General features: G+C 39.0%; 1 protein-coding gene across 1 annotated transcript in view; it reads left to right on the top strand.

The window, feature by feature from the left end:
- The window catches only part of RFTN1 (raftlin, lipid raft linker 1), a 92,760-nt gene that overhangs the window by 34,451 nt on the left and 30,679 nt on the right, over positions 1 to 27,630 (top strand). The window contains exons 3-4 of the mRNA XM_084507566.1: positions 2,742 to 2,928; positions 14,984 to 15,092. Of these exons, the coding sequence (XP_084363692.1) occupies positions 2,742 to 2,928; positions 14,984 to 15,092 (296 nt within the window). The remainder of the gene's footprint in view (positions 1 to 2,741; positions 2,929 to 14,983; positions 15,093 to 27,630) is intronic.

The raw sequence follows: 27,630 nt of genomic DNA, 5'->3' as shown, positions 1-27,630 counted from the left end.
CCCTATTCCACATAACTTTGTTTTTCCTTTTTCTTTTGAAAGAAAGACATGATTAGGATTCTCTTTAACAACTGAAACAAAGGTTTGACAGATTTTATTTGAAGTCGTATAAGGCTTTATGAAAATATTAGTATTCTTCGATATTTAAACTAACATAAGGGAAGACTGGATCAATGACTGCTTTCATGAATCAGGTGTCTGCAAGTAGGTTGAACCGACGTGTAGACACCTTAGAAGAATTAGCATAAGAAATCAAGGAAATCTTTTCATTCCAGTTTGAAGATAGTTGGAGGATGAATGTGAGTCTCCAGGAAGGTCTGATGTCCTTTTTCAACCGATTTCTAGACAGAACTTCATGATTCTTAACCTAACTTTGTTTCCAGAAAGATACTGGAACGTATATTTACACTCTGGAGGATGATGGGTAGCAGGAATTTCTCTGAAGGAATCCACATCACATGGCAGCATAGCAAGAATGCCCAGGTCTGTTGGCCCAGGAAACTCATTCTGACCTTGGGTATATCAGTTGTGTAACAGGAACTTTTTCTTTTTGGAGAATCTCTGGTCAAAGGAGAAAATAGCAGTAGCTCGCCATCAAAGCAAAAAGATGTATTGACTGCAAGACTTCAAATATTTCTGTCCATAGTCTATTAATTTTCACTGTTTTCATTAACATTTTTAGCAGTAGACTACTAGTGGGCGTATTTATTGAAGTTTGCTAATCTGAAATGTGCAGTAGGTAACAATAGTGCAGTAGGTAACAAAGGTGCAGTAGAGGTAACAATGGAGAATGGCTGTTGAGAACTGAAAGAAAAAAGAATATGAAATTCATTGAGGACATTTGGCCACTGTTAGTTGAGGAGAAAACTAAGACTGCTCTTGCCTCTAGGTAATAATTACAATGGACTAGGTGGATGATCCGTTCCAGCTCTGTTTTCTATTACCTTTCTTTTTCAATCCTCAGGTGTGCATCCCAAGGCTCCAATTGCATGCATTTTCATCCTTTCCCCTCATGTTTAGCTTTTAGGGGTAAGCAATCACACTCCAATGGTAATGAATAGTCTTTCTATGAGTTTTACGAAGGCATACTCAGGAGAATGCAGAGACAAGGTTCATATGCAAAGCAAGCATGAGTTTTCGTAGACGATTGTTAAAAATTGGTGCACCATCACCAGCAGTAACTTTGTTGATTTAGTCATTTAATTGTATCCAAGTAAAACCCTCATTTAGAAGACTACACTGGCTTTCATGTTCTTTTAATTAATTAAATTATTTGAAGCATATTTGGAGATTGTTGGAATCTCTGTGTCACAAGAGGAAAAAGGTGTTTCTAACATCTGGGTTTCTTTCCCTATGTCGATCCCCAGTAGGGTCCAGTAAGTAAGTCAGCCGTGTTATTTATTATACAGTATTCATTGGGGGTATCCCTTTTTATGACTCTCGTGTGATTTGTAAGCTGTTCCAGAAGGTAGAGACCTATTGTCAACATACGCATGGCTTGGATTTCTCATTTTATTTGCAAAAATAATAAAAACACTGCATCCTCCAGTCCTTGGTCAAAAAGTTCCATTACCCTCTTCTGGAGTATGGTCTTATATGAAGAAAAAGCATACCAAGCACAGCTAATCTATTATTATTTAAATTATTCCATGTATTATTAGTTTTGAATATTTATTAGTTTTTGATAACCTCTTTCATTATTCATAAAGGGTAGCCACATAATTTGATGAAAAAAGCAGTACAATGAAACCTTATTTTGCATAGCTGGTGTCTTTCACACAAACTGTTCTCCGGTGCTTTTTTTAAGGAAGGGCCCACGCTTGCAAGGTGCTGGGAACCTCTGCCGTGTTTCCTGCAACATCCCCTCCCTCCTGGTTTCAGGAGGGGAAGCTATCCAGCACCTCTCCGTACAATGTGCTCTGGCATAGTTAGGGATGAAATAATAAATAGCTCCCAACAGAGAGAGAAATGAAGAGGCAAAGGCAGGGAAGGAAGCTCTCTTTTCAGAGAAGATGTGAAAAACATATGAAGAAATACTGATGTAGAGAGGCAGAGCAGAAGGTTGTGTTAGGTGATTTATGGGATTTTCTTTTGAAGCCCACAAGATGCCAAGAAGATGCAGGGAATTGCATATACTGGCTGCAATATCCCTTTATATGTTGAGGGTCTGACAGTAGTCAGCAGCATCAGATGCTTCATAGGGAGGCCTAACACCCCACAGAAAGCAGATTGGATGTGGATTATTTTAATGGGTTCAGTGTCTGTTCGGAAGGGTTTGTCATCAGTCCAGGTATTCGTTGTTCTTAGTATTGTTACCACCATACGCTTTAGACGTATTGGTAGATATTTGGTCTTAACAGCACTTTGCCAGTGATCTCCAAGTCCAATAATACAGCTTTTGTGTAGATGTCTACTTCTGTTCATTACATTTGAATTTGCCATGTTCTCCCTTTGCTGACTATCCCCTTTCCCTCCTAGATTATGTTTTTTTTTTTTTTTTTTTTTTAATGTCTGATTTCTTGTTTAATCGCACCAGTCTCTTATGTGATAGAAGCCCTTCACCAAGACAACCTGCTTACAATCTGACATACAAATGGGCCTTAAGAACGATCAAATTCTGTGTTAATATTGTAGACCAGTGTGAAGCTTGTTTAACACTGAAGAGCCTGGATTTTTTTTTTTTAAAAAAACAACTTGATAGTCCAGTGTAAGATTATTGACCAATTACCTTTTGTTTCCAGCTGAGCTACCAGGATCATCTGCAATCAAGCTCTCCTCCTTGTGTGATCTTCCAGCTCAGCTGCAAGAATTGTACCAGCAGGGCTTCGTCTTGGCTGCTGTCCACCCCTTCGTGCAGCCAACTGATGAAAAAGAGAAAACTCCCCAGGAACAAATCTTCAGGGCTGTGCTTATCAAGAAAACAGAAAGGTAAAGCACTTCCAGTGAACTTGGATAAAAATAGACAATGTGATTTCCTGCTGAGTTTTGACCTACATCAGGAAATTATAGCAGAGTTTACTGTGCAAGACTTGATTTTTTTAATTTTTTTTTTTTTGTGGGCTTGAATAGGCTTAACATGTTCTTCGTGTTTACAATTCATCTGCAGTTTGGCAGACGACTCAGAGAATAACAAGTTGAAATATGCTCTATATTTTGGGATATGTTGTCATGAAAGGCAAACAAACAAACCTTATGCGTGACAGTTTGTGAGGATGGTCTAGGATTGGTACCCTTTAATAATTTATTAGATTTAATTAAGGCAGAAGAACTATTTGCTTAGTAAAGACATATTTTGTGTTTAGCGGGTTACAGTTAATGCAATTAATTTGAGAACCACAGCGTTAATGCATGCTTTTATCTGTAGACTTTAGGTTCCTCTTTCCTCTAAACAATACAAGCTCTTTTAATTTTTGATTCAGCGCAAGCTCCTTAAATTAAAAGATGATTTTCTTGCTTTGTTCAGAGTCTTAAAATGTATTAAGAATATTTTACATAATCAAAGTCTGAAGATGAATAAACAAACAGGAATACTGTTCTTTTATGTTTTAGTCTGATTTTAATAACATCAATAGAACGTGCTGTTAACTAGTTAAAAGCAAATTAAAATGTGAATATTTTAAACATAGATTTAGGATTTTTACTTAATTATTTCAAATACAATTTAATGTTATTTGAATGCTCACAGCTCTGCAGCTCCCCATGTTGTTGCAGCCATGTTGTGCAATTTTCCCACATAAATTGCCTTTCCCACTCTGTCCCTTTTTAGAGCGACCTTTACGGAAAGCTGGGGGATAACTCAGCCTCCTGTTTGCTGATTGCAGTCTCTCTTCTGATGCTTGAACGAAAAGCTGGAATTGTTTTAAACACCTCTTTAAAACTGAAAACCACCATTCAATTTGCTACAGCCTGGTGGTCAACTGGGAGCAAGTATGGACAGAGTCAAACTTCAGTCTGTGACCTAAGGAAGGTTTTCTGTTTTCTTACCAACTGTATGTAGGCATTAGGTATCGCAGCCAACGCTAGCTTCTAAAATAACTCTCAACTTACCTTGACTTGCTTTTAGTCTTATTAATGGAAAAACTTCATGCTGGCGTCCTGATGTTGTTGGTTAAAGGGTTTCCAGTTTTAAGGTCGAAGTGTTTGGCTGCAGAGTGGACTTCTGGAGTAGTACTGTGATGGGCTTGCCTATTTGTTAGGCCTTGTGTTCCCTGCCTACAGAGTGCCCTGCTGCAGATAATGAAAGCATTTGCATGCCTGAGTTTGCAGTGGGGTCAGAGGGCTCAGTGTCTTTCAGGACCAAGCTGTAAAGACGTGTCAGGGGAAAGCATCCTCCTCCTTGGCAGTAAGAATGTAAGGGACATCATTGTCAAGCCAGAAAGCTCAGTCGCTGCTGCCTTGTGCCATATCCAGTAGTTTACATCTGTGCAGAATGAATGTGAAAGAGTACAAAATCCTAATTGCCTACTCACTCGCTTGGGTGCCAGTGTTTCACACGCTTCAGACAGCTGTAAATGACTGTGCAAAATTAAAGACAGGAGAGAGTCTTGAACCAATTAGATCTCCTTTTGCATTCACACTCCATTTCTTTGCCTGCTCTTATCTGTCATTTCTGGTGCTTGGGGAAGTGGAAGAGAGCTGGTGCAGTGGGAAAAAAACAACAAAACAAAACAGAGAAGTATCAGGAGGGGAAATTACATCACTTTGGTGTTTATTGTAGTGTAGATATTCCTTAGTTTGGCCAAGAGTGTGGAAGAAACTGCTTTTGCAGCGTGTGAATGCAGTGGCTCTCTGAATCATCCAGCACAAGGGGAGAGAGATGGGCATTGCATGGATTTCACACGACCATGGCTTGTAGAGAGGCCTGTTGTACTGGAACCATGAGTTTATCCTCTTCAAGTCAGAACTGTGGGGGAAAAATCTATGATGAGAATTAACCTTTCTCGTTATGCTGCTGATAAAGGACAAATGACACCTTTGTCACTGAGGACTGTCAGGTCTCAGGCATCGGTAGGCTGTGTCTATATAAAACAGCTAAACTCTTGGGCAGGTGTTAAGGTCTGCTGAGGATATTTGTTGATGAGATCAGTCTTTATTTCTGCTGTAAGATTGTCAAGTGTAAGTAGCCCAGCTACAGTCGTAGGTTCACTGCTAACATCGTTCATACTGCGAAGCAAGACATGGTCTCCTGCTGTCCGCGCTGATGGTGGTGCCAGGCATGCATGGGGAGCCAAGGAGTCATAAAAAGCTCTCTTCTGCGGTGTGGGGCCACCCTCAGGATTCCCCAGCCATCTCTGCAGAACCCTTGGGGCTGCAGCTCCTCTTTTACTGCAGGTGTTTCACCACAGATGGCTCCAGCACCACATGCGTAACTTGTCAGTTGTCCAGCAGATACCAGGTGCGGTGTGTTCACTGTGCTGGTTTTGTTGCGCGAATGGAACAGAAACTGAGTTGTTGTGTGAGTGCCTTTTGGTGCAGTAATAGCAATTCTGTGTATAAAGCTGCCTCACATTTTGAGTTCTTTGTCTGAGGTAGCATTGCCTCTCCAAAGGTAGAAAGAGGCAGTGCTAGCTGCAACAGATGATGCGCATCGGGATCTGCAAGCTGCTGCTACCTGTAAAATTTGTGGTGCCTTTAGTTTGTTCAAGAATAAAATGGAGAGAGGAGTGCTTAGACATGGCAGACATTAAAGCTCTTGGAAAAAGTACCTAATAGTGTTGGTCCTCCTGTTTTGCCAGTGTTCTGGAGTTTTAAAACACTCTGTGTGAATATGCAATGTCATTGTAACTTTGCTTCTTTCTTTGAAAGTCACTAGATAGTTCTGTTTTTAATCTGTGCTGCTTTCTCTGTGACTACTTTGTTCTAGCTGTATGTTCAGTAATGGTAAATCAGGAAGTAAGACTCGTTCCTGCTCTAGGACATTTAAGGAGACACATTCCTAATATATATGGAAGTCATAAATGTTGAAAAGCAAGGTTTGTTTCTTGGAAATGTTAAGAAAAATTTAAAAGTAAAGGGCACGTATATATATATATATATACGCATATATATAAATCAACAATAAAATTATCTACGCTGCAAAGTGTCATGTTCAATTAAAGGAAATGAAATAAATGCAGAAGCATTTAATTCTTTAAAGGTACTGGGCATAGTCTACCAAGTAGATGAATGAGTCTGCCATAGCTCTTGATAAATTTAATATATACTAGATTTGACTGTATTTATTTATGTAGCACCTAATTGCATTATGCGCAGTGACCAATTGATTGGAAGTGGTTTGGAAGTTGAACAGAATAGAATAATGGAATAATAATTTTAATGTTTCTGTGATTACTTTTTCCCTTTCTCCCTCTCTCTCAGTTTCAATGGACTTTTAAAATAAAAAGTAATTGACTTTTACTGACTGTGCTAACGTTTGAGACACTTCTCAGAGAAGTTGTTTCATTAAAACGTATGCAAAGAAGAATCTTTGAGCCCAGGTTCTTACAGCTTTTTTTTTTTTTGGGGGGGGTGGGAGGGGGAGATTCAGGGAAGGCTCTAGGTGTGAAGAATAGCCTATGGCCTGCTGGTTCACATTGATTCACACTTGAGAAAAGTTGATTCACACTGATTTACACTTGAAGAGAATCATCTCAGGGAAAAGGATAGATGGTAGTATCCTGGAAAGTGAGAATTTGTGGTAGTGTATTGCTCCTGGCAAAGGGAACGAGGAAGGTCAGCTCATTTGTAAGGCCCTGGCTAACAAAAATAAGGAGAGTAACATGCATGTCATTTATGTTCCCCTGAGGAACGGAAAGGTCATTAGTTCTTCGTGTGTCTCTTTTTTCCATTTTCTTTCCATATGTTCTAATTTTGAATATCAGCATCTGTGTTTAGGTGTCCTGTGCAAAGCACTAGCACTGACAGCCTATGCCTGTTCCCTGCAAAGAAATCCCAAAGTCTGCTTCTGAACAAAATTGTAACAATACCATAAGGCAAAGCTGCTTTAATTTATCCCCAGCTCCCTGTAGTGTGACACCCGTCTGATGTCTTGAAGTTAAATTCAATGTTAATTAAAATGTTTGCATTTCTCTTTTTAAATACTTTGTGCTACATTTTTTTCCACTAGGAAATATATACGGTCCAGACTCACCAACTGTCTACTTAGAATAATTCTTACATGTTTGCAGATGGTTTATTTTATAACAGTTGAATGAAACAAGGGGAATAATCTGAAGTCCAGATAGGTTTTTCTCTCTTTGGTTCATGTGTCTCTTAACATATACTCTTCTACAGGTTTTCCCTCCAATCAGTAAAGTAGTCAACAAGGCAACATGGCCATACAGATTTAGATTAAATAATATAATTTAAGAATTTTTTTTTAGAATAGACTTCTATGTTTACCTCAAGCAACTTTGCAGCTGTTCTTCCTTACTGTAAAATAATGAGGTGTCAGGTGCTCCACTAATACACTTGATGAGATGATTCTGTTTCTATTTTTACAATTTTCCCATTTCCATTAATCCTGATGAAATGCAAACTTTCATCACTTAGCCAAAAATAATTTTATTTATCTGCAAAGAAGTTTGACAGACTTGAGTTCAAAAGTTTAATCGTAAAATGGGATTTTTACATTTTTTTTTAATGTGATTTTAATTCCAAATTATTTCTGTTAGTGACGTCTGAGAAATAGCTAATTTTTTGTCTCCTCTGCATCACTTAAAATCTGGATTCTACAACAGACTAGAAAAATTAAGGTAGTATTATTTAAGTGTAAATGCAAAATATTGAAATGACTTAAACATGCAAATGAATGAAACAGCTTCTCTTTCCATGAAAGGGGGGGAAACTGTTATTCTGAAGAACTGATGAAGTATGAAAAAACAATTACATTAGGAAGGAGTAGCAGCCTGTTGAAGCATGGTGCTTTATGAAGTCTTGGGTTGGTCCTCTAGCATTTGGGTTTGCACATTCGCCTTCCAGAGGCAATGAAAACGTTTCTGAAGACATCCAGAGACTCAGAGACTCCTTCTCAGAGACTCTTTCTAGCCCCAAAATGCTTTTTTATTCAAGATTTTTTGATAGTTAATTGAAACAGGGAGTTTTTGCTCTGACTTGATACCGAACTTAGTTGATTGAGCCTTGAGCCATGTCTGATACCTCTTCTTGGAAAGCCCATGTTTGATTTCTTTGGGTATTTCCTCATTTTCCATGTGGAAAATTTTCATGCCGTGTTTGGTCTTTAGGCTGAGGGTGGTGAGGCACTGGCACAGGTTGCCCAGAGAAGCTGTGGATGCCCCATCCCTGGAGGTGTTCAAGGCCAGGCTGGATGGAGCTTTGGGCAGCCTGGTCTGGTGGGAGGTGTCCCTGCCCATGGCAAGGGGTTAGAACTGGATGATCTTTAAGATTCCTTCTAACTCAAACTATTCCATGAGTGGATGAATATTGTGGGAGCCAGTGTCAAATCTCTTGCTTAAATTGCCATAAATGACCAGTCATTTTATTGTCAAAGGCAGTCAGGTTGGTCAAGTATGATTTACCCTTGCTAAATCCATGCTGAGTGTTTCCAACTTCTCCTTCATGGGCCCTGAGATGCTCTACAAAAGGTCTCTGCAGACATACAGAATCTCCAGTCTGTGTTTTGAAATAATACAGTTTGATGAAAAATATCACTGATCTTCTCCAGGGCCCCGTGCTTGCTGGAGTTGCCAAAAATACATACTTCACACTGGCACAATATATTCTTAATTTAAATGTAAATGCGTGTGTATATATGTGTATTTATTTGATTTTCATGTAGGATTTAGGCCTGAAGACAGCAAATTTCTGACCCTGCCTTCATGAGAGTTAGGATCAAACACATTTTGTGTGCAAATGCAGCAAGTGTTGTTGCTCTCAGCAGGCTGATTTCAGCTTGCTGAAAGAATAATATTTATTCCATGCCCAAGAGTCAACAGATATCTTCCTTTAGCTCAAAAGACAATGCCTAGGGTTTTTAAAGCTTTTGTATTTGTTTTAAGTTCAAAGAAATACATATTTCCTAACAACAACTTCCAACGTTGACCCAAAATAAATGTTCTTTCATCAATGTTCTCAGCGTTATAAACACTGCACGTAAAAGAAGCCTATGTGTCCATACGTGCCTGACCTTCTCTCAAGAAACTCTATATGCTGCTATTTAAAAAGTATTTATCTATATGTACTATCAAAAAGTACATATTCCAGTGATAAGGTTTGCTATTTAAGAAAATTCCTAGTAAAGAAAATACCTAGATAATAAAGTTAAAACAGTGCACCGCGTGTCAGAGTTGAGCTGGTTATGATACAGTATACCAGCTTTTATTTTATTTTTTTTTGTTAAATGTATTTTTTTTTTTTAGGTGGGCATCATAAAACCTGTGAATCTTTAAGTGCTGAGTTCTTGGCTTTCAGATAATTGAATTTTGGCAGGTTTTTAACCTGGAACTAATACCGGCATCAACCAATAATGTTAATCCTCTTAATGTGTTTCTAGTTTTTCATAATGAAGATCAATTTGTTACAAATATGCAGATATATTTGGAAACATAAGCTGTTCTGCTATGGAATTATTTCTGTGCAGTGGAAAATCTCAAGACTGCACATACCTTCCCCGCATCATGTTAAATAAACAATCATTTTGGAGTATCTCTGCAGTTTACAAGTGTGCTTTCAAGGTTTCAAATTCATGGGTATGGAGAAATTTAGGACGATTAGGACCAAATATTGGCTCCCTGATTTTCTTCTTATGTCTGAAAAGGATTGGAAATCCAGTTTGTACTGGACACTGATGTGTCAGCTTTAATAGTTAATGTGTAAGTTACTGGTACTCTGCAGCTGGTAGTGGTTTATCTGCCATGAAATGGTGCCTAACTGCAAACAGCTGTACAGGAAATGACAGCCTACTGAAACAACCATCATAAAATATTTTTGGCCGGTGAGCTTCCAACTGTAAGTGGAAATCTTATTTATTTTATGTATTTTCCTCTTCTTTAGTGGCGCTAGAGGACCAGTTTAGGATTCAAGACCCCACTCTTTTATATCTGTGGTCCTCAGCCTGCTCCTTATCAGTGACACTTAAGGGTGCCCCTCTACCCCCAGCTCCGATGTGCCTGCAAACTCCATCCCTCTGAACAGTGCCAGGTAGACTCAGATTCCCTCCAAGCTGTTTGCCACCCTCTGGTTAAGGTTTTTGGTAGTCACTGAGGATGCCCACAGTTGATAGTAAATCCTTTTTCTGGAAAATCGATGAAGACAAACCATGAGATACATAACAAAGGAAGAAAAACAAGTAAAAGCCTAGAGTGTGTAAGGTACAGTCTGACAGGAAAATTCCTGTTAGTCTCCATGATTAACCTGTGCTTGCTTACTCTCTCCTGGTGTCATGGACAGGAGAGTTCCCTTCCCCGCTGCATACAAAGGGACCACATACTTTGCACTGTCGCTTCTCTTCCCTTGCAGGCATCATTACATACGTTTCAATGAGTACGAGCCCTGGTCATGGTGTACCAGCTTCTCCTGTTAGTCCTAGCTTCCAGGAAAGGTACAACATGACTGTATCCCGGTGTACTTCTTTCAGGGCTAAGACACTTTTAATTGGCCCAAAGTTTGTTTGTTTGTTTTTTAATTAAAGGAGCACAGGTAATTAAAAAACAACCTTGAATGTCCAAAGACAGTGAAGGGAGGAAGATTCAGTTTTTCATCCAACGAGGTGGAAGAAATTGCTAAGTATATATCAAGAAGAAAAAGGAGATCTTTCAAATTGTTCGAGCTTATACATTTTATTTAAAGATAAACTGATCTCAGCATTTCTCTTTTGCTTTCTGTTGAGAAATATTTTATGATGGGATGGTGGAAATAAACTTTACATAAAACCATTGCTTTAATTTTTTTGAAAAATTATTATGTTTGCTTTCTAGTAACTTCTTGTGCTGAAAAATTGACAACAGACTCCAGGGTACAGATTATTGGTTTATTTCTCAAATGACTGACATCAGTCCTCCTTCATAAGAAAAGGGGATATGAGTGCAGGGATGAGACTGAAGTCAGGAGATTTGGACATTTCCTCTGACCTCTGTGGTCTTCATAACATCATAGAATGGCTCGAGTTGGAAGGGACCTTAAAGATCGCTCAGTTCCAACCCCCTGCCATAGGCAGGGATGCCACCCACTAGATCACGTTGCCCAGGACCTCATCTAACCTGGCCTTGAACACCGTCAGGGATGGGGCATCTAAAACCTCTCTGGGCAACCTGTTCCAGTGCCTCACCACCCTCTGAGTGAAGAATTTCCTCCTGATCTCTAATCTAAAACTCCCTTCTTGTAGTTTAAAGCCATTCCCCCATGTCCTGTCATTGTCTGATTGAGCAAGGATCTTGATAGATGTTTCTATTTTGGGAATTTTTATTTCTATTTTGGGCATCTACTTCATAGTCTCTAATTGAATTGGTCCTAAAAGTAGTCCTCTTAAATTAATAAAATGGAAAATATAATTATTTCTGCTCCGTATAGAATTTGCTTATACCTGTATTTAGCTATGTCTGTCTGGCTATACTAATTATATTTAAATAGTATAACGAGAGACTTTTATGATGTTGATGAATTATTTTGTGATTCATATGTGAAATGCGCTGTTTATTGTATAGAGAGGGGAAATAATTTCTTGTCCACCTGGGTTTGCTCAGAAAATTATTTTTGCAGTCTGTGGAATCCAGTGCCATTTATTATCTTTATATTAAAAGCTATAGCTTTTGTTTTCTTAGTTTGTTTTTGACAGAATAAAAGACTTGAATTTTTCCTAAAAAGGTAAAAGCTACCAGTATAGACAAAGACCTGCCTTTAACATATATGGACATATTTTACTTGAAGGCATGGAAAAATAGTTTTTGGTAATATATGGCGTGTCTGTTTGAGGCTAAGTAGAGATTTTACGGCCTTTAACAGGATCTGTTACGTGTATGCTGTAAAATAATGTTCCTAGCAGACTGGTATTTGATGCAATTATTTTTGTGAACTCTAGGGCAGAGGTAGCCCTCAGATTCTTCAGAAGAGGAATTCATTATCTTGTGTTCTCTTAAATATTTACCAGCAGCAAGTGCATTTCGGAGTAAGTGCTTGTTAAAGGGGGAATAAACAAACAGGTCATTTTAAGCAGTTACGGTAAGAATTACCATGCTTTTATGGATATCATCTGTATCTCAAGTAACACTTACTCCTTGTAAACGGGTTGCAAGTACGTCCTCTGAAAACTACACAAACTCAGAGTCGAGGAAGCTGCTGAGGTGCAGGAGAGGAATTAGGACAGAGTGGTTCAAGGGCCAACTTCCCCCTTCTTATACGTGTGTACAAACCTTAGCATTATAGGTTGAAAAGGGTTTATTTTTACCAAGAGCCAGTGAGTTTAAACATGAAAGTACAGTGTTTCTGGTACTTTTAGAGTAGCGAGTTGTTGTTTGTCACGAGTATTTGTAGCACCACTGAGAGCTGACTGCTGTGTGAAGAAGACTTTGGTGAAGAGCGGGCACAGGAGGGACTGGGCCTGTGGGTCTGTTCTGTTTGGTTCTGTCCCTGGGCCTTACTTTAAATAAGCATGGATAGCGTGGCACATACTTCATGTTCAGGGTTTGCTATGTTAGCTTTGAACTTGAGCTGTATTATTTCAAAGTCTCCGAGGTAGGAGTATCACTTCCTCAGGCAGGCCGGAGCAGGGCTGTGGTGGGTGAGGTGGGCTTCCCCAGCGAGGGAGCCGCCTGACACATTTCATCCTCACGAAGGCAAAGGTCTGGTGGTGCCTCAAAACAATAGGATTGGTGTGTAAAAAAGGCTTGGTGCCTTGCTACCTGCTCCTTGTAACCGCTTGTGGTTTGGAATAATACATGGCTGAAGCACTGGAGAATTGTGTTTGCGCCATTTGATGTGGCGTGGACTTTGCATTGCATTATCAAGTGGCAGTTTTGATGATTTATTGATTGCTAGGGTATTAGAGAGCCTTAGCTCATACATATTTTTATCTGGAAACATGATTTCTATCTGGAAATGATGATTAGATAACATCAGGGCTACATTTCCAGTTAGTCATACAGAGATTTTAGAAAAAACTCTTAAGTGTACCACTATGTACGGTAGCAGGGAGACTTTCTTAAATGTATTTTTATGTTACTGAAAAGCCGTTAATCTGCCATGGAAAATCTGCACAGACTAGATTATTTTATCTAGGACGTTATCTAGAGGATTAAACATGGTTGTCTGTAGCTCATGTGTTGTCCCTCAAAAAATGACTTTTTCTTTGTAACAAATTGTTCTTTGCTGCTTAAATGAATTTCTGTATGCCTGTTACAGACGGGTAGTAGCGGGACCCTTTTAGTTCCCCAATAATGATTTCTGTAAATCCTATAAAGGTGTTTGGAGAGTTTTCGTGGATAGCAATTTTTATCCAGTCAAGAAAAGAGCAGGACCACAAGTTATGAGGAGAACCTAGAAAGCAGAAAAAAAACAAGTAGGGAAAGAACTTCAGCATTCCCAAACAACTCATGATCTGCGAAATAACACTGTGTGGCTCATGTATAGGTGAGATGAGAGAAATGAAGCAAGTGTATATGGCCAAAGATGGGAGGAACAAGTACAAAATATAACGTCACGTGATGCTTCAGAAACTTTCTGCAGTATTGCCTAGGAAACACGCACTTCCAGTTTGCAGTCAGCAGCCCACGCATCTCATGGCTCTGAGTAACTGCGAGCATCTCGGGAAAGCCCCTGGGACCATCTGTAGCTGGTGTGTGTGCTTTACGTGTCACACAGCCTCAGTCCTCAGAACAGAGCTCTAACACAGAAATGCTTTCACAAGCATGGCAAGCCTGCAAAGCCCTTGTTTGGGTGTTTTGCTGCTTCCTCAGCAGTCCTGGTTCAAACTTCTTCACCTTTCTTTCTGTCCTGTCTGTACCCGCTCCATAAAGCAGCCACTGGCAAGAATTACTTCTGTACTTCAAACTGGATCTTTTGATGCTCTGTGTGAGATGTTAAGATAACTGCTTTGTTACTAATCCCAAGAATTACAGGCTGGCTTTTATTTTTGTATATTCCTCTATGTGTTTTCCTAAAGAGCTGATACAACAACTGATTCTCTACGTTTCCTGTATTGATCAAGCATATCAGTTTCCTTCCACGGCAGTCTAGAGATGAAAACTGCCTTCGGTGGCACTGCTTTGCTGTGCAGGCCTGTGGGCTGTTTCTCAAGGTCATTCAGGCAAACTTCCAAACTTTCCCATTGGGTATTTTGACCAATATCATGTTTCCACATTTTTCAACAATATGTGTGGCAAATGTCACATGGTTTGAATTATTTTAGGAGTTAGTATCTTCTGAAAGAGAAGGAACATATATATAATTGCATTTCTCAGCAACAAAGCATGAGGTAAGACTGAAGGGTAGACTACTTTGATTACTTATAGTTTTTAAATGCTGACTTAGCATAATGGTAGGTAAGAGTGGAGATTCCTTTGATTACCAGCTATAAAACATGTTCTACACCTGTTTGATTTATTTGCCATTTTTTTCACTTAAGGTGGAATAGGAGACTCACTTTCCATACCAGCAACATTGATCTTTTAGGCTGCCCGAATGGGCCCAGTGCCACTGTCAGTCTGTGCTGTTGGAGCTGGCTTTCTGCGTGTCCTGAGAGTTGCACTGCCTGTGAATCCCCTTGGTGTTGGCCTTAGATGCCAGACTGATAAAAATGTTTCTTGGACAGATTAAGAAATCTGGAAGTCCCTGAGGCATTCCCCAATCACTGCCGTGATTTTCTTCCCTAGCAAGTAGTGATGTGCTGTAGCTGCAGGCTGTCAAAACTGTGTTGAACTCAGTGGACAGAATGTGTTGGAACTGAAGTTTTGTCTGAATGTTAGCTCTCGCTGAGAAATACTTACAGTGGGGGATTCCTGGGTTTGCATTGTTAACAACAGAAACTAATTCTGTTTTTCTGCTGTCTCTTCAGGTCTCCAAAAGGTGACATCCATAGTGAAGGATATATCTTGGAGGTAGAGTGCTGCTCCTATTTGAACCAACCTTCAGACAAAAAGGAGATACCTGATTTTGTTAAGAGAGTGAGTAAAAAATCAAATGAAGAAAAAAAAACACAGCATGCTCTTATCTGCACCATTAGTTGCTGCTACTGGTTCTGTCAGTCTGCCAATAGGAATATGCATGAATGTTGTGTAGTTGAAGCACTTCACTACAATTTGTTGGTATTTTGTAATTTTAAGTACCTGAAGGGCAATTTTACTTAAAAGAGAAACAAATTATTAATCATATTATTATGAGAAAATGACTTGTAGTATCACAGAAGAGTGATCTGTCACAGATGATACCAACTAAGTTACCAAGGTAGAAGACAGTCCTGTAGTGGTGTAAATATTTTAAATTGAAACAATATCATCGTTTTCATTTTAGTGTGCAAATATAGTGTTGTATAGTACAATAGATAAAAGGCCTATTAACTCCTGGAATTCCCCAGATTCCCTAAAGTTTTATTCTGTATGATGATGTTAGTAGCTAGAGACTGTACTCATAAACTAAAGCACTTTGCCATCCAGAATAGTGTTGCTTTCAATTAACTTTTCTATATATTGGCGAAATTGAAAATAACCTTGCAATTCTTCATTTGTTGCCTTCTTTTTTAAACTATTTGTGGTGATGTAATATTTTGCTAGACTGAAATTTAGCAGGTTATGTCCATTTTGATGGAGACAGATTTGCTGTGCGTGCTTCAGATTTTGCAGCATCTGTTGTGTCCCATCGCATGTTATAAAAGCTAGCAATAAATACTATGTTGACATAGCCACCTGGTGTAATAATAGTGTGGGTAGGCGGACTCCCCTAGCTTTAATCCATCTTGCAGTGATGGTCGTGGAGACAATTTTGCAGAATAGACTTCAGCACAGGCTGCATGAGCTTGATAGGGACTCAGCTCGACAGACTACACTCATGTTCAATCTTTGCTTTTTGCTATGAATAGTAAAAACTGGTTTAAAAATAATGCAGATCTGATCATCCTCATACTTAACAGACAAACAGATTTTGATAACAAGCTGAAGTTTTCTGAACAAGTACTACTTTTCAGAAGTTTGAATCCGAGTCTAATTTTTTTCAGGGTTTATTGTGTTATTGCACTATTTATTGTGTTGTTGCACTATTTGGGATTATTTCAGCATATTCACACTTAGGTAAAAGTGGTGTAATTCTTGTCTATTAGTTTCAACATGTTTGATTTTGCTCTTCAGTTCTTTAAATCAGAGTAGAAATATGTCACAACTGGCAGCAAAATTTTACATCATTCCAATGGAAAACGTATTTGCAGTTGAGTCTTCAGAAAGAGCATGGCTGACATGAAAACAAAATGACAACCCAGGAGTCATCTTATTACCATAAATATTCATTTCTGAGAGTCTTCAAAATGCTTTTCTAGACTTGGAAATGTTTCTGTTGGTAGAAGTCATTTGACTATGGGGTTATGAAGATGCCTTTTTGAAATATAATCGTTTAAATTTTAATAGCTGAAATCTATATTTACAGTTTCTCTGTAGGCTGAGTATGTCGCTCATCCTCAGATGTTATTTGATGTGGAGGAATTTGAAGTTCTTTGAAGTTGTTGCTGTCAGGTGTGTGCTGTGTCCCTGTCTGTATCTGATTAAACACATTATGAAAGTCTCAACGCATTTTTGTAAATATAATTCAGGAAACAGGACTTGTTTGGGACTAGGAATTAATTGTCACATTAACTAATTTGTCTGAGCAACAAAAACGTCCACTGCTTTTAAGGGCAAATAAAACAGATGTTTATAAACAAAATAAATGAAAAATAAAGGAAGTTCTTCAAAGAAAGTGGAACAAAAAGCTGTTAGGGAGGGCAATTGCTTGCTTTCAAAAAAGAACAGCCCTGTAATTCTCAAACTGTGGAATCCAATCCAAGTTAATAGTGTGTTGTAATTGAGTAGTCAATCCTTGATCACAGAGCATTTTGTCAGAAAGCCTTTTAGCACAGGTTTGCCATCTTATTGCATTGCAAATTACTATATATTTTTAAAAAAGATATCAAGTAGAATACCCATATTTTCAAAATAAAGTAACGAGTCAATTTTTTCTCTCAACTGGGAATTTGCTAGGAAAAATTACCCTGGGAAAACTAATTTTATTGATTTTATTATGCACTGCTGAGCAAGTATTATTTACATGGAGTTTGGACAAGGGTGCGATTTTAATAGCTTCTTTTCTCAGCTGACCTTTTGTTGCACTGAAAATGCCGTGTGTCGTATTGACTAGTAACTGCTTGCTCCTGGCAAACACAAAACAATTCTGCAATGGAATACAGCATAGGTAATAACTTTTTCCTCTTTCTGTAATGCCATATAAATGTATAAGAGGAATGAAGTAGGAACAGAGAAGTTCTTTCACCTGGTGAATGCTTCTAGCTCCTTGAAACAGAGTGCCTGGGTACGGGGCTGATCATAAAACATTGCAGAAATGCCAGAGAACTCTCCAGTCAAATCTGTGTGTCAGTACTGAGAATATTCTGCACTTCAGCACTCTCTACGAATTTCCTATTTTTTTCTATATGTTTTTGCCAGCCCTGTGGTTTCTGACCATGACAAGAGCCTTGGAAGACAGGAGGCTCTTAGGTAGCGGGGACATAAAGCTGCGTGGGATACACTGTTCCCGTGTCTTAAAAACAGACTTCCAACACCATGTTCTGTTTGCTCCTTCGTATCCATGTGGATCTAGTTTAGGAAATGACATGCAGCTTGACATGCCCTGAAGAGCTCAACCAGTCCCATGCTGTATTGGTCATGTAATTCCTGGGCAATGGAAGAAGCACCTGAACTGCTGTATAAGTACGTTACTGCTGCACTGCTATCAGCGCTCCTGTCTTTTGCTCTCGGGAAAAAGAGAGATTAAAGATTTGCTCATCTGCTCTTTAATGAGCAGAGCTAAACTTCAGATCTCTGTGGCTCAGATCATTCTGAAGTTGTTACAAGTCAGAAATGCTACTGCTAAGTTCCCCTATTTTGTAGTACTTTGGCTTCTGTCTCATGTAAAATAGGGTGGCCTTTAATTACTTCCTTAGTTGCTCTTTAGTTCTGTGTATTCTGTTACCATATTTTTCATCTGAGGATGTTCTCCTGAGTCTGCTGCAGCAAGGAGAGAAGCTGGGCTGACATCCCAAGCAAAGAATTATTTTAGATACACAGTCATATATGAATGCCAAGTATGTTTCTCATGACCTTTGCTTTTCACATCAATCCGAGTTAAATTCTCTAGAAGAACTGTAGCAGACAGAAGGCTTTTACTTCTACGTTCACATCTTTGTGGTGTTGGTGAAAGGTTAGGAAATGGAGAAGTTCCTGTACCACTTCTACCCAGTTCTGACATTTTAAAATTTAGGAAGCACATCTTTATATTTTTGGCTGCCTGGTTAACAGTGTTCCGTCAGAAGGAAATTTTTATTTGTTAATTTTTTTTTTTCCAATTTGATCTCATAGATCAAATCGATTGTCCCTGTGGACCCATTGCACTTCCCTAGGGAAGTACAATAAGCGTGGAGAAGCATCATTTAAAAATGCTGTATCTCAACTGAAATCCAAATGCAGGCATCTTCCTTTTGTGTTTCTGCCTAGAGAAAGACCTTTTCCTGCTGGTCTGTCCTTACTTGACACGATTCAGAAACGAAGCCAGCTTCTTCCGACAAAGCCAGGGCTGTACAGATGATTAATAGGTTTTATGTTTTTAGAAGCAGACCAATCTAGCATGGGATATGATTGCCATGTTGGAACATGTAATCTTCTGACTAAATCTGTTGTATGAGACAACGTTTGTCAAATCTGCTCATTGCTGTTCTGTGTTCACAGTCTCAGTGAACTTTGGTGACATAGTCCAGAGTACCCTAGAAATAGTTGTGAATCCTGCAGGTGTAGTGACTTTGTCTACAAGTTTGTTGACATTTATTTTCTAGTAATAGGACTGCTGGGCCAAGGAAGTGATGGTGCCTCTCAGACTTAACAGAGTAGGATTCCAGGAAGGAATATGCCACCAAAACACGCTGCAAGGATGCTGTCACCCGTTTACTTCTTTTAGGAGATGGCATCTGACACAGTAATCACCAGTCCTCCTGGTACAAAAGCAAATTGCCTCTAATTAAGGGGTGAGTAGGAAGTTGGACTACTTTGCAAAGCCAACTTTTAAGGAGTTTTATCTCCTGCACTGCTGTGGTAGAGGTTTACCCTGTTTTAGAACTAGATTTACCTGTTTCTAATCATTGGGCTTCTTCCAGACTGCTTAACCAACCCAGAGTGCTGTGCAGAGTGTCTTCAGCATGCTAATGCCTGTAGGAAGAACTCGCATCCTACATTGCTGAAGGGATCTCCTGTATGTGAGTCCTGTCACCAGTTGTATGGAATATAGCATCAACGAGTATTTACTAGAACTTCTATAAATGTCTTAAAAAAAAAAAAAAAGCTTTGTCAGGAATAGAATTGGCATGAAGAATTGATATATTTTGAGTGTTAGTTCATGCACTGTAAATTAATGTACTTTATTACTAACAAGCTTAAACTGTAGTTGAACTCAGTCAGTGTATTCTTTGAAGGTGAGATGTTTCTCCAGAAAGCTGAACATTTACCAGAGGTCAATCTCACTGCAGGTCTGATGCTTTTATCAGACTACCAACACACTACTTTTCCTGCTCTCTTTTTTTGTATCTGTTACGGCCTTATCAAGATGACTGCTATCTTAGTTCATGTGCATCATTTTCTGGAGAGTCATCTGTGTTGTGGTTCTGATGGGTGAAGGATTTTTGTGTTGCTGCTCAAAGAGAGGTTAGTTCTCCAGCTTCTTTTAGTTGCTAGGTGGAAGCACGGTTGGGGTATTTAGGAGGACTTCTGTTTCTCCCATAAAATAAAACCCTAATGTCAATATGAATTATCTTTTAAAATCTTTTCCATAGATGTTCTCAATCAAGGGAGTGATTCAGCCCAGATATGGCTCTCTGCTCATTTCCTGTGTGTTTACTCACATCAGAATGAGTAATCATCACTTACGGATCAAACAGGGCACTTTCACATGTCCATGTAGTGTGTGCGAGGATAGTAAATGATTTTGACCTCTCAACTTCTAAGTTTTAAAACTCTCGTCAGCATCTTAACTAGATGAAGGCATGGAAAATGAGAAGTGTCCTGGAACAAATTTGTCCGTAATGGCATATATTTATATTGTATTTATGTATTATTTATATAGAGAAAAGTATTTTTGTGTTTGTAATAACGTGATAAGCAAATGAGAAGACAAGAGTATACAATTTCCTATGAAAATTTAATGTAAATATTACTAATCTTTCAATTTTTTGGACTTACAATCACAAAGAAAAATACTGATTTCAGTATTTCTCACGTTCTTGTCTCTTTCTGTTTCTCACTTCTGATGCTTCTCGTTTTTCCATTGTGGTAGGAGCAAAGCTTTTACGTTCGGAAGAGCTCTAGACTGCTGGTGGATTTCTTGAATGTGTTGCTGCAGTCTTACAAGGATCTCTTCTGTGAAGTCTCCAATTGCTCTGTTAATTCCAGGGCTTGTTACCATGGATATGGTAATCCTGAACATTATTCTTTACTTTAAATATGTTTTAGCTGACCTGTTCGGAAATTTCTTACAGGAGACATGGTCAGAGCAGGTGGTAGTAGAAGATAGAGAGGGGGCGAAAAAAAATCTTTAATACTGCTCACAGGATAGTTCTTCAAATGACTGAGCAGTTCCAGTTTACTTCTGTGTCTAGACAACTACCCTTCTGCAGTACTGTTTATTACCTAGGATTACGTATCTAGATGTGATCTCAACCTCTTCTAAAATCATTTCCATCCTTCAAACAAACAGAATAAATCCTACTCTGAAACCTTCACTCTCCAGAGTACTTGCAAAAGAACAATTCACCAGTTAATTCTTTAGCACTTTGTAATGAAAACCATCTCCGAGCACTTAGCCGACTGCTTTGTTTTCTGCATTTTTTTCAGAGCAATCAGAGCCCCTATTTTGTTTTTGAGTATTTGGATCTTAGCAATGGATACGGTCATGAAGCAGAAGTTAAAACTCAACATCAGTGGTTCAGCTGTTTGTGATCCGCTGTGATAATATTTATTAAAGTGCATTTTGTTAACATTTTATAAGTGTATATATAACAAGAAATGGTACAAAATAGCATATAATGTATTTTAAACAGCCTGGTGTGAAGGGAAACATCTGTTCCTGGTTAAGCTTCTTTCAACTTGTGTTCTTTTGACTAAGCCATGTAAGAGTGGTGTTGATATATATCTCCCATGAACATTGCACAACTATTTTCAGGACTCTCCCAGGAGCCTGGTTGTGCTTTTCTAATCCCTTGCCCCCAGCAGCTTTTAGAGTCGTCCTCTTGACCAAGATAAAAATAGATGTTGTAAAGTATGTAGCTGATGTTTTTAATGATCCCGCTTCTGTCTGGTGGGAAAAAAAAATTACTTTTTTTTCAATAATAAACATGATAATATTTTATTCTGTGCTAAAATAAAATATGGCCAAATTGTTGAAACTGTAATTTTGGCTACAAGTAACAGATGGTTTGATGTAACAATGCGGTTATACGGAAACACTCTTTGGTTTACATAGAGATAAAAGAAAGCATTCCCTGCAAATTAAATGTCAAGTCCATAAGTTTGAGACCGAATTCTTCATATTTAAAGTTATCACGAACCCTTTTTTATTGCTTAGGAAAGGGATGCACTAAACCAGCGTATCTGTTTTGAATAGCACGGCTTCAAATTGATTACAATTAAATGAATATGTTTGCTCATGTTCTACAAACACTGAACTGTGTTTGTCCAGCTAAAATGATTGATAGATAAAAAGCTCAACCAACCGTCTCTATAAATCTTGATTTTCCCCTTGCTTTGTTCACCCATTAGCTTATGAGTGTCTCTCAAAAGTTTCAGATGTAAGGCATGGCCTGCACTTTGCATTTGAAAAATGTTGGTTCTCTGGATCAAGCTTTTGAGACATACTTTGTACAGACTTTTTTTTGGTAGTGTTATCAGGTATTTGGGTGGAATAAGAATAGATGGCTGCCCTGTATTAGTTTATCCCAGGCCTAAAGCAGTTTTCAGGGAATATATCTTAAATGCTGTGGATAAATCCATGATTTCTTCTCAGAGCTTAGGGCAAAGCTGGAAGGACTCGGGTATGTTACAGTGGCTTTTGGGCAGGTGCTCCAGTCTCTGAACCTTTATAGTCTGTGTCCAGTGATGTTCTTCCTTTGCCAGCTTTCTGGAAGGAACAGATGCTGAAATAAGACAATAATTTGAGAAGAATCACTGCACACAACACTACAGAGGATGAGGTAGTGTGGTTTCAGGAGCTGCCATCTACTGAGATGGGATACCCACCAAAAGGAACGCGTCTGCTTGCACTGCCCTGCACTGTACATAGCCCAGCTGAGTTGTTCTCGAGAAGGAATACATTGCTGACAAGCTGAAGGGGAATTTTGACTTGTTACCCTAGACCCTTTCTTGGCTCTGGTAGCAGGAGACATAGCTTGCTGTAACTTAATCTCTCTTGGCAGTGCTGTCTGAAGAGCATATCTTCTGTTTTATTCAACAGAACAGTAGGTTGCAGCAAATTCTTGCTTAATTATGTTTTTCCCTGTTCTGTTTGTAGCTTTCAGTTCCAATCTGCAGAGTCTACTACCAATGAGCATGTTGCAAAACTGCGAAGCTTGCTTTCTTTTCCCTGTTTGCTGCCTTATTTTGCTCTGCCACAAATACAGTGAGAGCTCGAAGTGTCCCATCGATGGCTCTGTTGAAGGAGCTGTGTACTGTGAAGATGTTGTTTGTCTTTGCATTTTGTTTTTGGACTCTGTCTTCTCTTGTATCTACGAACTTACTTGCAACTGTCTTATCCAAAGGTCCTAAGTGGTAAAATTATGGTCACGGTTTTAATTGCAAGCATCAATATAAACATTGCCAGCAATGCTGTTTAAAGCAAGACCCAGTGGTCTGGGATTACAGGTATTCTTTTCAAGGCATCCCTCCAGTGTTTTATCCATGATGACCAATTATAATGTAATTGGCATTGAAAATGACTGGTAATTGGAAAGTCTGAATGCAGACAGGGATTTGACTTTCTGTAAGCTACATTTATATTTACTGCTATTTATGAGAGCACAAACTGTCCATATAAAATTCATAATTTAATAGGTGAACGTGAACTGAAAAAGGATAGAAAAGTATGGGAAGGAGATGCTTCAATGACAGTGTATCCCATCAGAAAGGTTGCATGGTTTGGAAGCCTTCAAGTACTGAAACAGTTTCGGAGTAAAAGGACAGAGAAATGATTAGCAGTTGCTGCTTTGCTATTTGATTAGTAGAATTATCCCTATTTGTAAGCTTAGCGATGCAAAGTGCCAGAGTCATGGAAGTTTTGAGTTGTTTAGAAATAACTAAACCCTCCTTCAGATCATTAGCTAAGCTTAGTTGGTTTTAAAATAAGCAGTAAACTCTTGGTGAGTGTTGCTGCCTTCTCAGGAAGGAGCAAGCAAGATCTATAGTAAATGTCAGAGGCAAACTAAAAGCCTGCCTTAATTTTAAACATCTGCTTCCAGAAATGAACAAGCTAGGAGGGGGACGTTCGGCATTTGTGATGAAACGTACTGCTAAATGTTAATGAAGGAGGACGCAGTTGGAGAACCGTAGTCTTGAACATCCTTTTCCAATTCCAGCTCCTGGCACGCAGTACGTAGTACCCTCCTCAAACCACAAGATTATGTTCTTTGCCCGAAGATCCCTGGTGCTATCTCTGTTGGCAAAGGAGGTTTGTCTGAATCCTAAAATGAGGTGGAAGAATACAGTGACCTTATTTCTGGTGTGCATTAGGAGATCTGATGCCTCGAACATTATTCTTTTAAAAACAACAAGCAAACAGACAGATGAGCATTTCTTTTATTAGCTAAGACAGCTTATGTTTGGTTTAAAAAAATGTAGATAGCTCTGAGCAAAATTGTTTCAAAGTTACTGTTTCAAAGGCCATATGTTTTCCCATCAGCAGGACTAAGTGGCTGTCTTCCTCTTCGTTCACTGCAGAGCCAACTGTATGCATCTGGCTGTTGGGAAATCAGTCCATTGCCACTGGAGAATGTTGTCTGTTCTCCAAGTGTGCTTTTGCTATGCATGCTCTTTGTAGGTTTTTTCTCTTGTTTGTTTTTGTATTAGCAGCAGTCCCCTTTAACCTGGCATTTTACCTTGTTACATCGTGAAACGTATAGCAAACCTGTTCATGAAATGTTCAGTCCAAGTGAGTCCAAGTTTCGAAGATTGCTTTCATCCAGATCGTCAGGAAGTGTAAGTCTTGAGCCCCTTTGGGACTGTTACCAATTGGAGTGTCCTGATGACAGTAATAAAACTACTGCTGCTCTGCATGCATGCTGAGAGCTTCCAGCTTCTGGCATACAAGAGCTAGGAGAAATCCCTAACACTTGTCTTATTAAGTCTACCGTTTGGAAAGCCTTATCCAAGAGAGAGATTCTCATTATTAAGTGGCTTGGTGTTACTTCCCGTGGTTATTGATGCAGGTGGGATACTCCCCTCAGCTTCCTGGCAGTGTCTGGTTTGCTGTGTGCCATCCCGTGGGACAGGCGTGCAGAATCTCACTGTGAGCAATTACAGAAGCTGACAAATCACGGTTCTCTTCAGCAGGGGAACGGTATCCATGAGCTCCTGTATTTATAGGTAATACCATCTTGCTCTCCGTGAATAGGAGATTATTTTGGAGCTGATAATGCAACAAGAAACACAGACTCACAGACAATACGTGAAATGTGCAATGTCTCTATTCTAAACATATGAAAAAGAAAACCTGTACGTAACCGTTCAAAATGGGCTTTCAGCCTGGAGTCTGTGGGTTTCCTTCATGGTCGTGATGCCTATAGTTTAAAAATAAGTAGTTTTCAGAAAAGAGGATTTCATCTTTCATTTATACCATCGCAAGGCGTGTTGTTACAGACCTTTACATTTGACCACCAGCAATTTTCTAACTAGGTAGGAAGCCTTTAAGAGGATCAGAAGGTGGGACATAAATTTGCTACATCAACATAAATGTTCAGTGCCACTGCTTTGTGCTACTGATGGTGCCTTTTTTCCAAAGGCAGTATTCAAACAGTGGTCAGGCAGTCACAAAATAATCAATAATGCTTTACAAATGTTAAGCAGTGTTAACACAAGTGCCCCAGCAGAAATTCGGTTAAGGTAGTGATGTTGGGGTTTGACACAGTGCTTGTCCCTGTCCCTGCTGCAGTCAGTGGGAGATTTGATATTTATTTCACAGATAGCAAAGGCTAAATGGTCCTTTGGTCCTTTTTTCCCCTCTAGGGAAAATGCCAGGTTTCTAATCAAGCAAATTATAGGGTTGGCATTAAATTCTGTAATGGCATTAGCCCTCTGTACACATGAAATTTCACCTCTTCTTTAAACAGGTTCTGTTTTTAAACTGGCATGTCTCCAGGTTAATACAAACCAGTTATAAACTGATTTAGATGGACCCACTTGTTGTTGTTTTCTTTTACCCAAATTAAAATAAATGAGTTAAGTTCTGCTTCTGTTGTTGAACAGCATCTTTTGTGATGGAGATCTGTGTTTGAATTTGTGGTTAATATCATCCAAGCTGCAATTTGAGGCACTAAAAATGTTTCTGTTCCTATCTGGGGAAAGAACCAAAGAATTGTGGCTTTATATTTATATATATATATAACTTTTTTTTTCTTTGTTGGAGTTTCCCTTTCAAAAATTTCCCAATGTGTAAAGAGCAACTATGTGGCATGTTTAAAATATAAAAAAGGTCAGGGAAATCACTGAAATTACTGTGGATCAACTGGTGTAAGCACTTCTATTGTCTTTTTTTTTGGATGTGGCACACGGTAGAGATACATTTCCTCTGCTTTTTCCTCTTATTGTAGCATGGCACGGGCTTTTCCCCATAAAATGCTGGGCTGGCACATAAAATCAATGAATTGTAGCATTTATCTGATCTGGGCTATGCTGTGGGTGAGCCTGACAAAGCAGCAGCGTGTTCTTTCCATTCAGTTCACCTCTACCCCTGCTTTCTCCTGCACGTTTCTCTTGCCCTGTTACTGATTGTCAGGGTACCGAGGTTTGGTTTCTTGCCTGAGCCTGGGTTTGTGTTTTTTGGAATTTGAGTATTTCAAATACAGGAAACAAGAACTAGAGATGGATACCGGATGGCATAATTCATTCTGGCTGTAAAGGCAACTATAATTCTGCACTACTTAGACTCTAAATAGGGTGCCAAAAAATCAAATTATTTTTGTTTGTTGTTTGAAATCAAATTACCTTTGTTCATAGGTCGAAAATGCTAGGGCTTCATACTTTATTTATGACGTGAGCTAGCTTCCTCGTCATTTTGTGGAAGTTGGAAAGAGCCCGTTTGCATCTGCTGATGCATCACTTTGCTTTTCTGCAGCTTCCATTGCCCAGTCTATGTAACGTTTCCTGTTACATTGGCTTTATTGAAAATAATGAGATGCTTGGTTCTCCCTTATGCAAGTGGGAAAATTTGAAACGTAGGTTTAAATAAAATGTTGTATTCTATATACTGCTGATTAACTTGTTTGGAAAATGCAGACGTGTTCTCTTTTTGTGCTAAACTATTAGGCTAATACAGCTTAGGGTATCATCCCATCCTTATTTCCTCCTCTTGCTCTTCTGAGAACAAGAGCCTCAGAAGGAAAACATCAGGTTCAGGTATTCCTCAGAACGAACATATTTTCCTTGAGTGTGCCAAGACTGTAAAACATTGCTACAATAGCTGTGAAAGCTGTTCTCATCCAAATCACAGTGTGGGAGAGCCTGCTATGGGCTGACAAGCAGGCTTCCAGGACCAGTAACAAAACTACATATGTACTATCCTCACACCCTTAGGAGTTGCGTACAAGTTAAATTTCTATAATTAGCTGCCCTGCAACCTGCTAAACAAATGTGGTGATGTGTGTATAGATTAGTGATAACAGATGAGCTGAATTTGTAATTCTTTCGATGACTTCTTAAAAATGTATTTGTAAAATTGCAACAGGGATTCAGGAACTTTGAGTGTGTTATGAGTGCAACATCAACCTTTCTGAGCAAACCAGTGGCATGCTGATGTTCCTTGCAGACACACATCCATTTGATCAAGATACTGCAGGTAGTATTTTTATCTGGAGGTTATCCTCCCCGTTTAGCAGTGAGCTTTAGTTAAGTCAGCATCTCACGTTCGTCAGGCTAAACCCCTGTAAAAACTGTTGTGTTTGTTTCCTGGAGAGCTCTGTTTAAGTTCCTGCCATCACAGCATTAAGAGTTAATTTAACAGGAAAAATAAAGCGGTGGTTTGAAAGAGGAAGTTCTTGTAGATCAGGTATCATCTGTAGGTTTGTATGTTCAGAACAGGACCACGTTAGCAGGAAGTAGATGATTCATTTAGAAAAAAATAATTCTGGGTAGGGAAAATGCAGAAACAAGCTTCCTCTTAAAATATGTGGGTATATATTTAAATATACATCTATACAAAATTCTTCCCTATTCTGTTCCA

This window comes from Aythya ferina (assembly GCF_964211825.1).
Source record: "Aythya ferina genome assembly, chromosome: 2".
Lineage (NCBI taxonomy): Eukaryota > Metazoa > Chordata > Aves > Anseriformes > Anatidae > Aythya > Aythya ferina.
The sequence above is the reverse complement of the archived record's forward strand: the minus strand, read 5'-3'. Positions and strand labels throughout refer to the sequence as shown.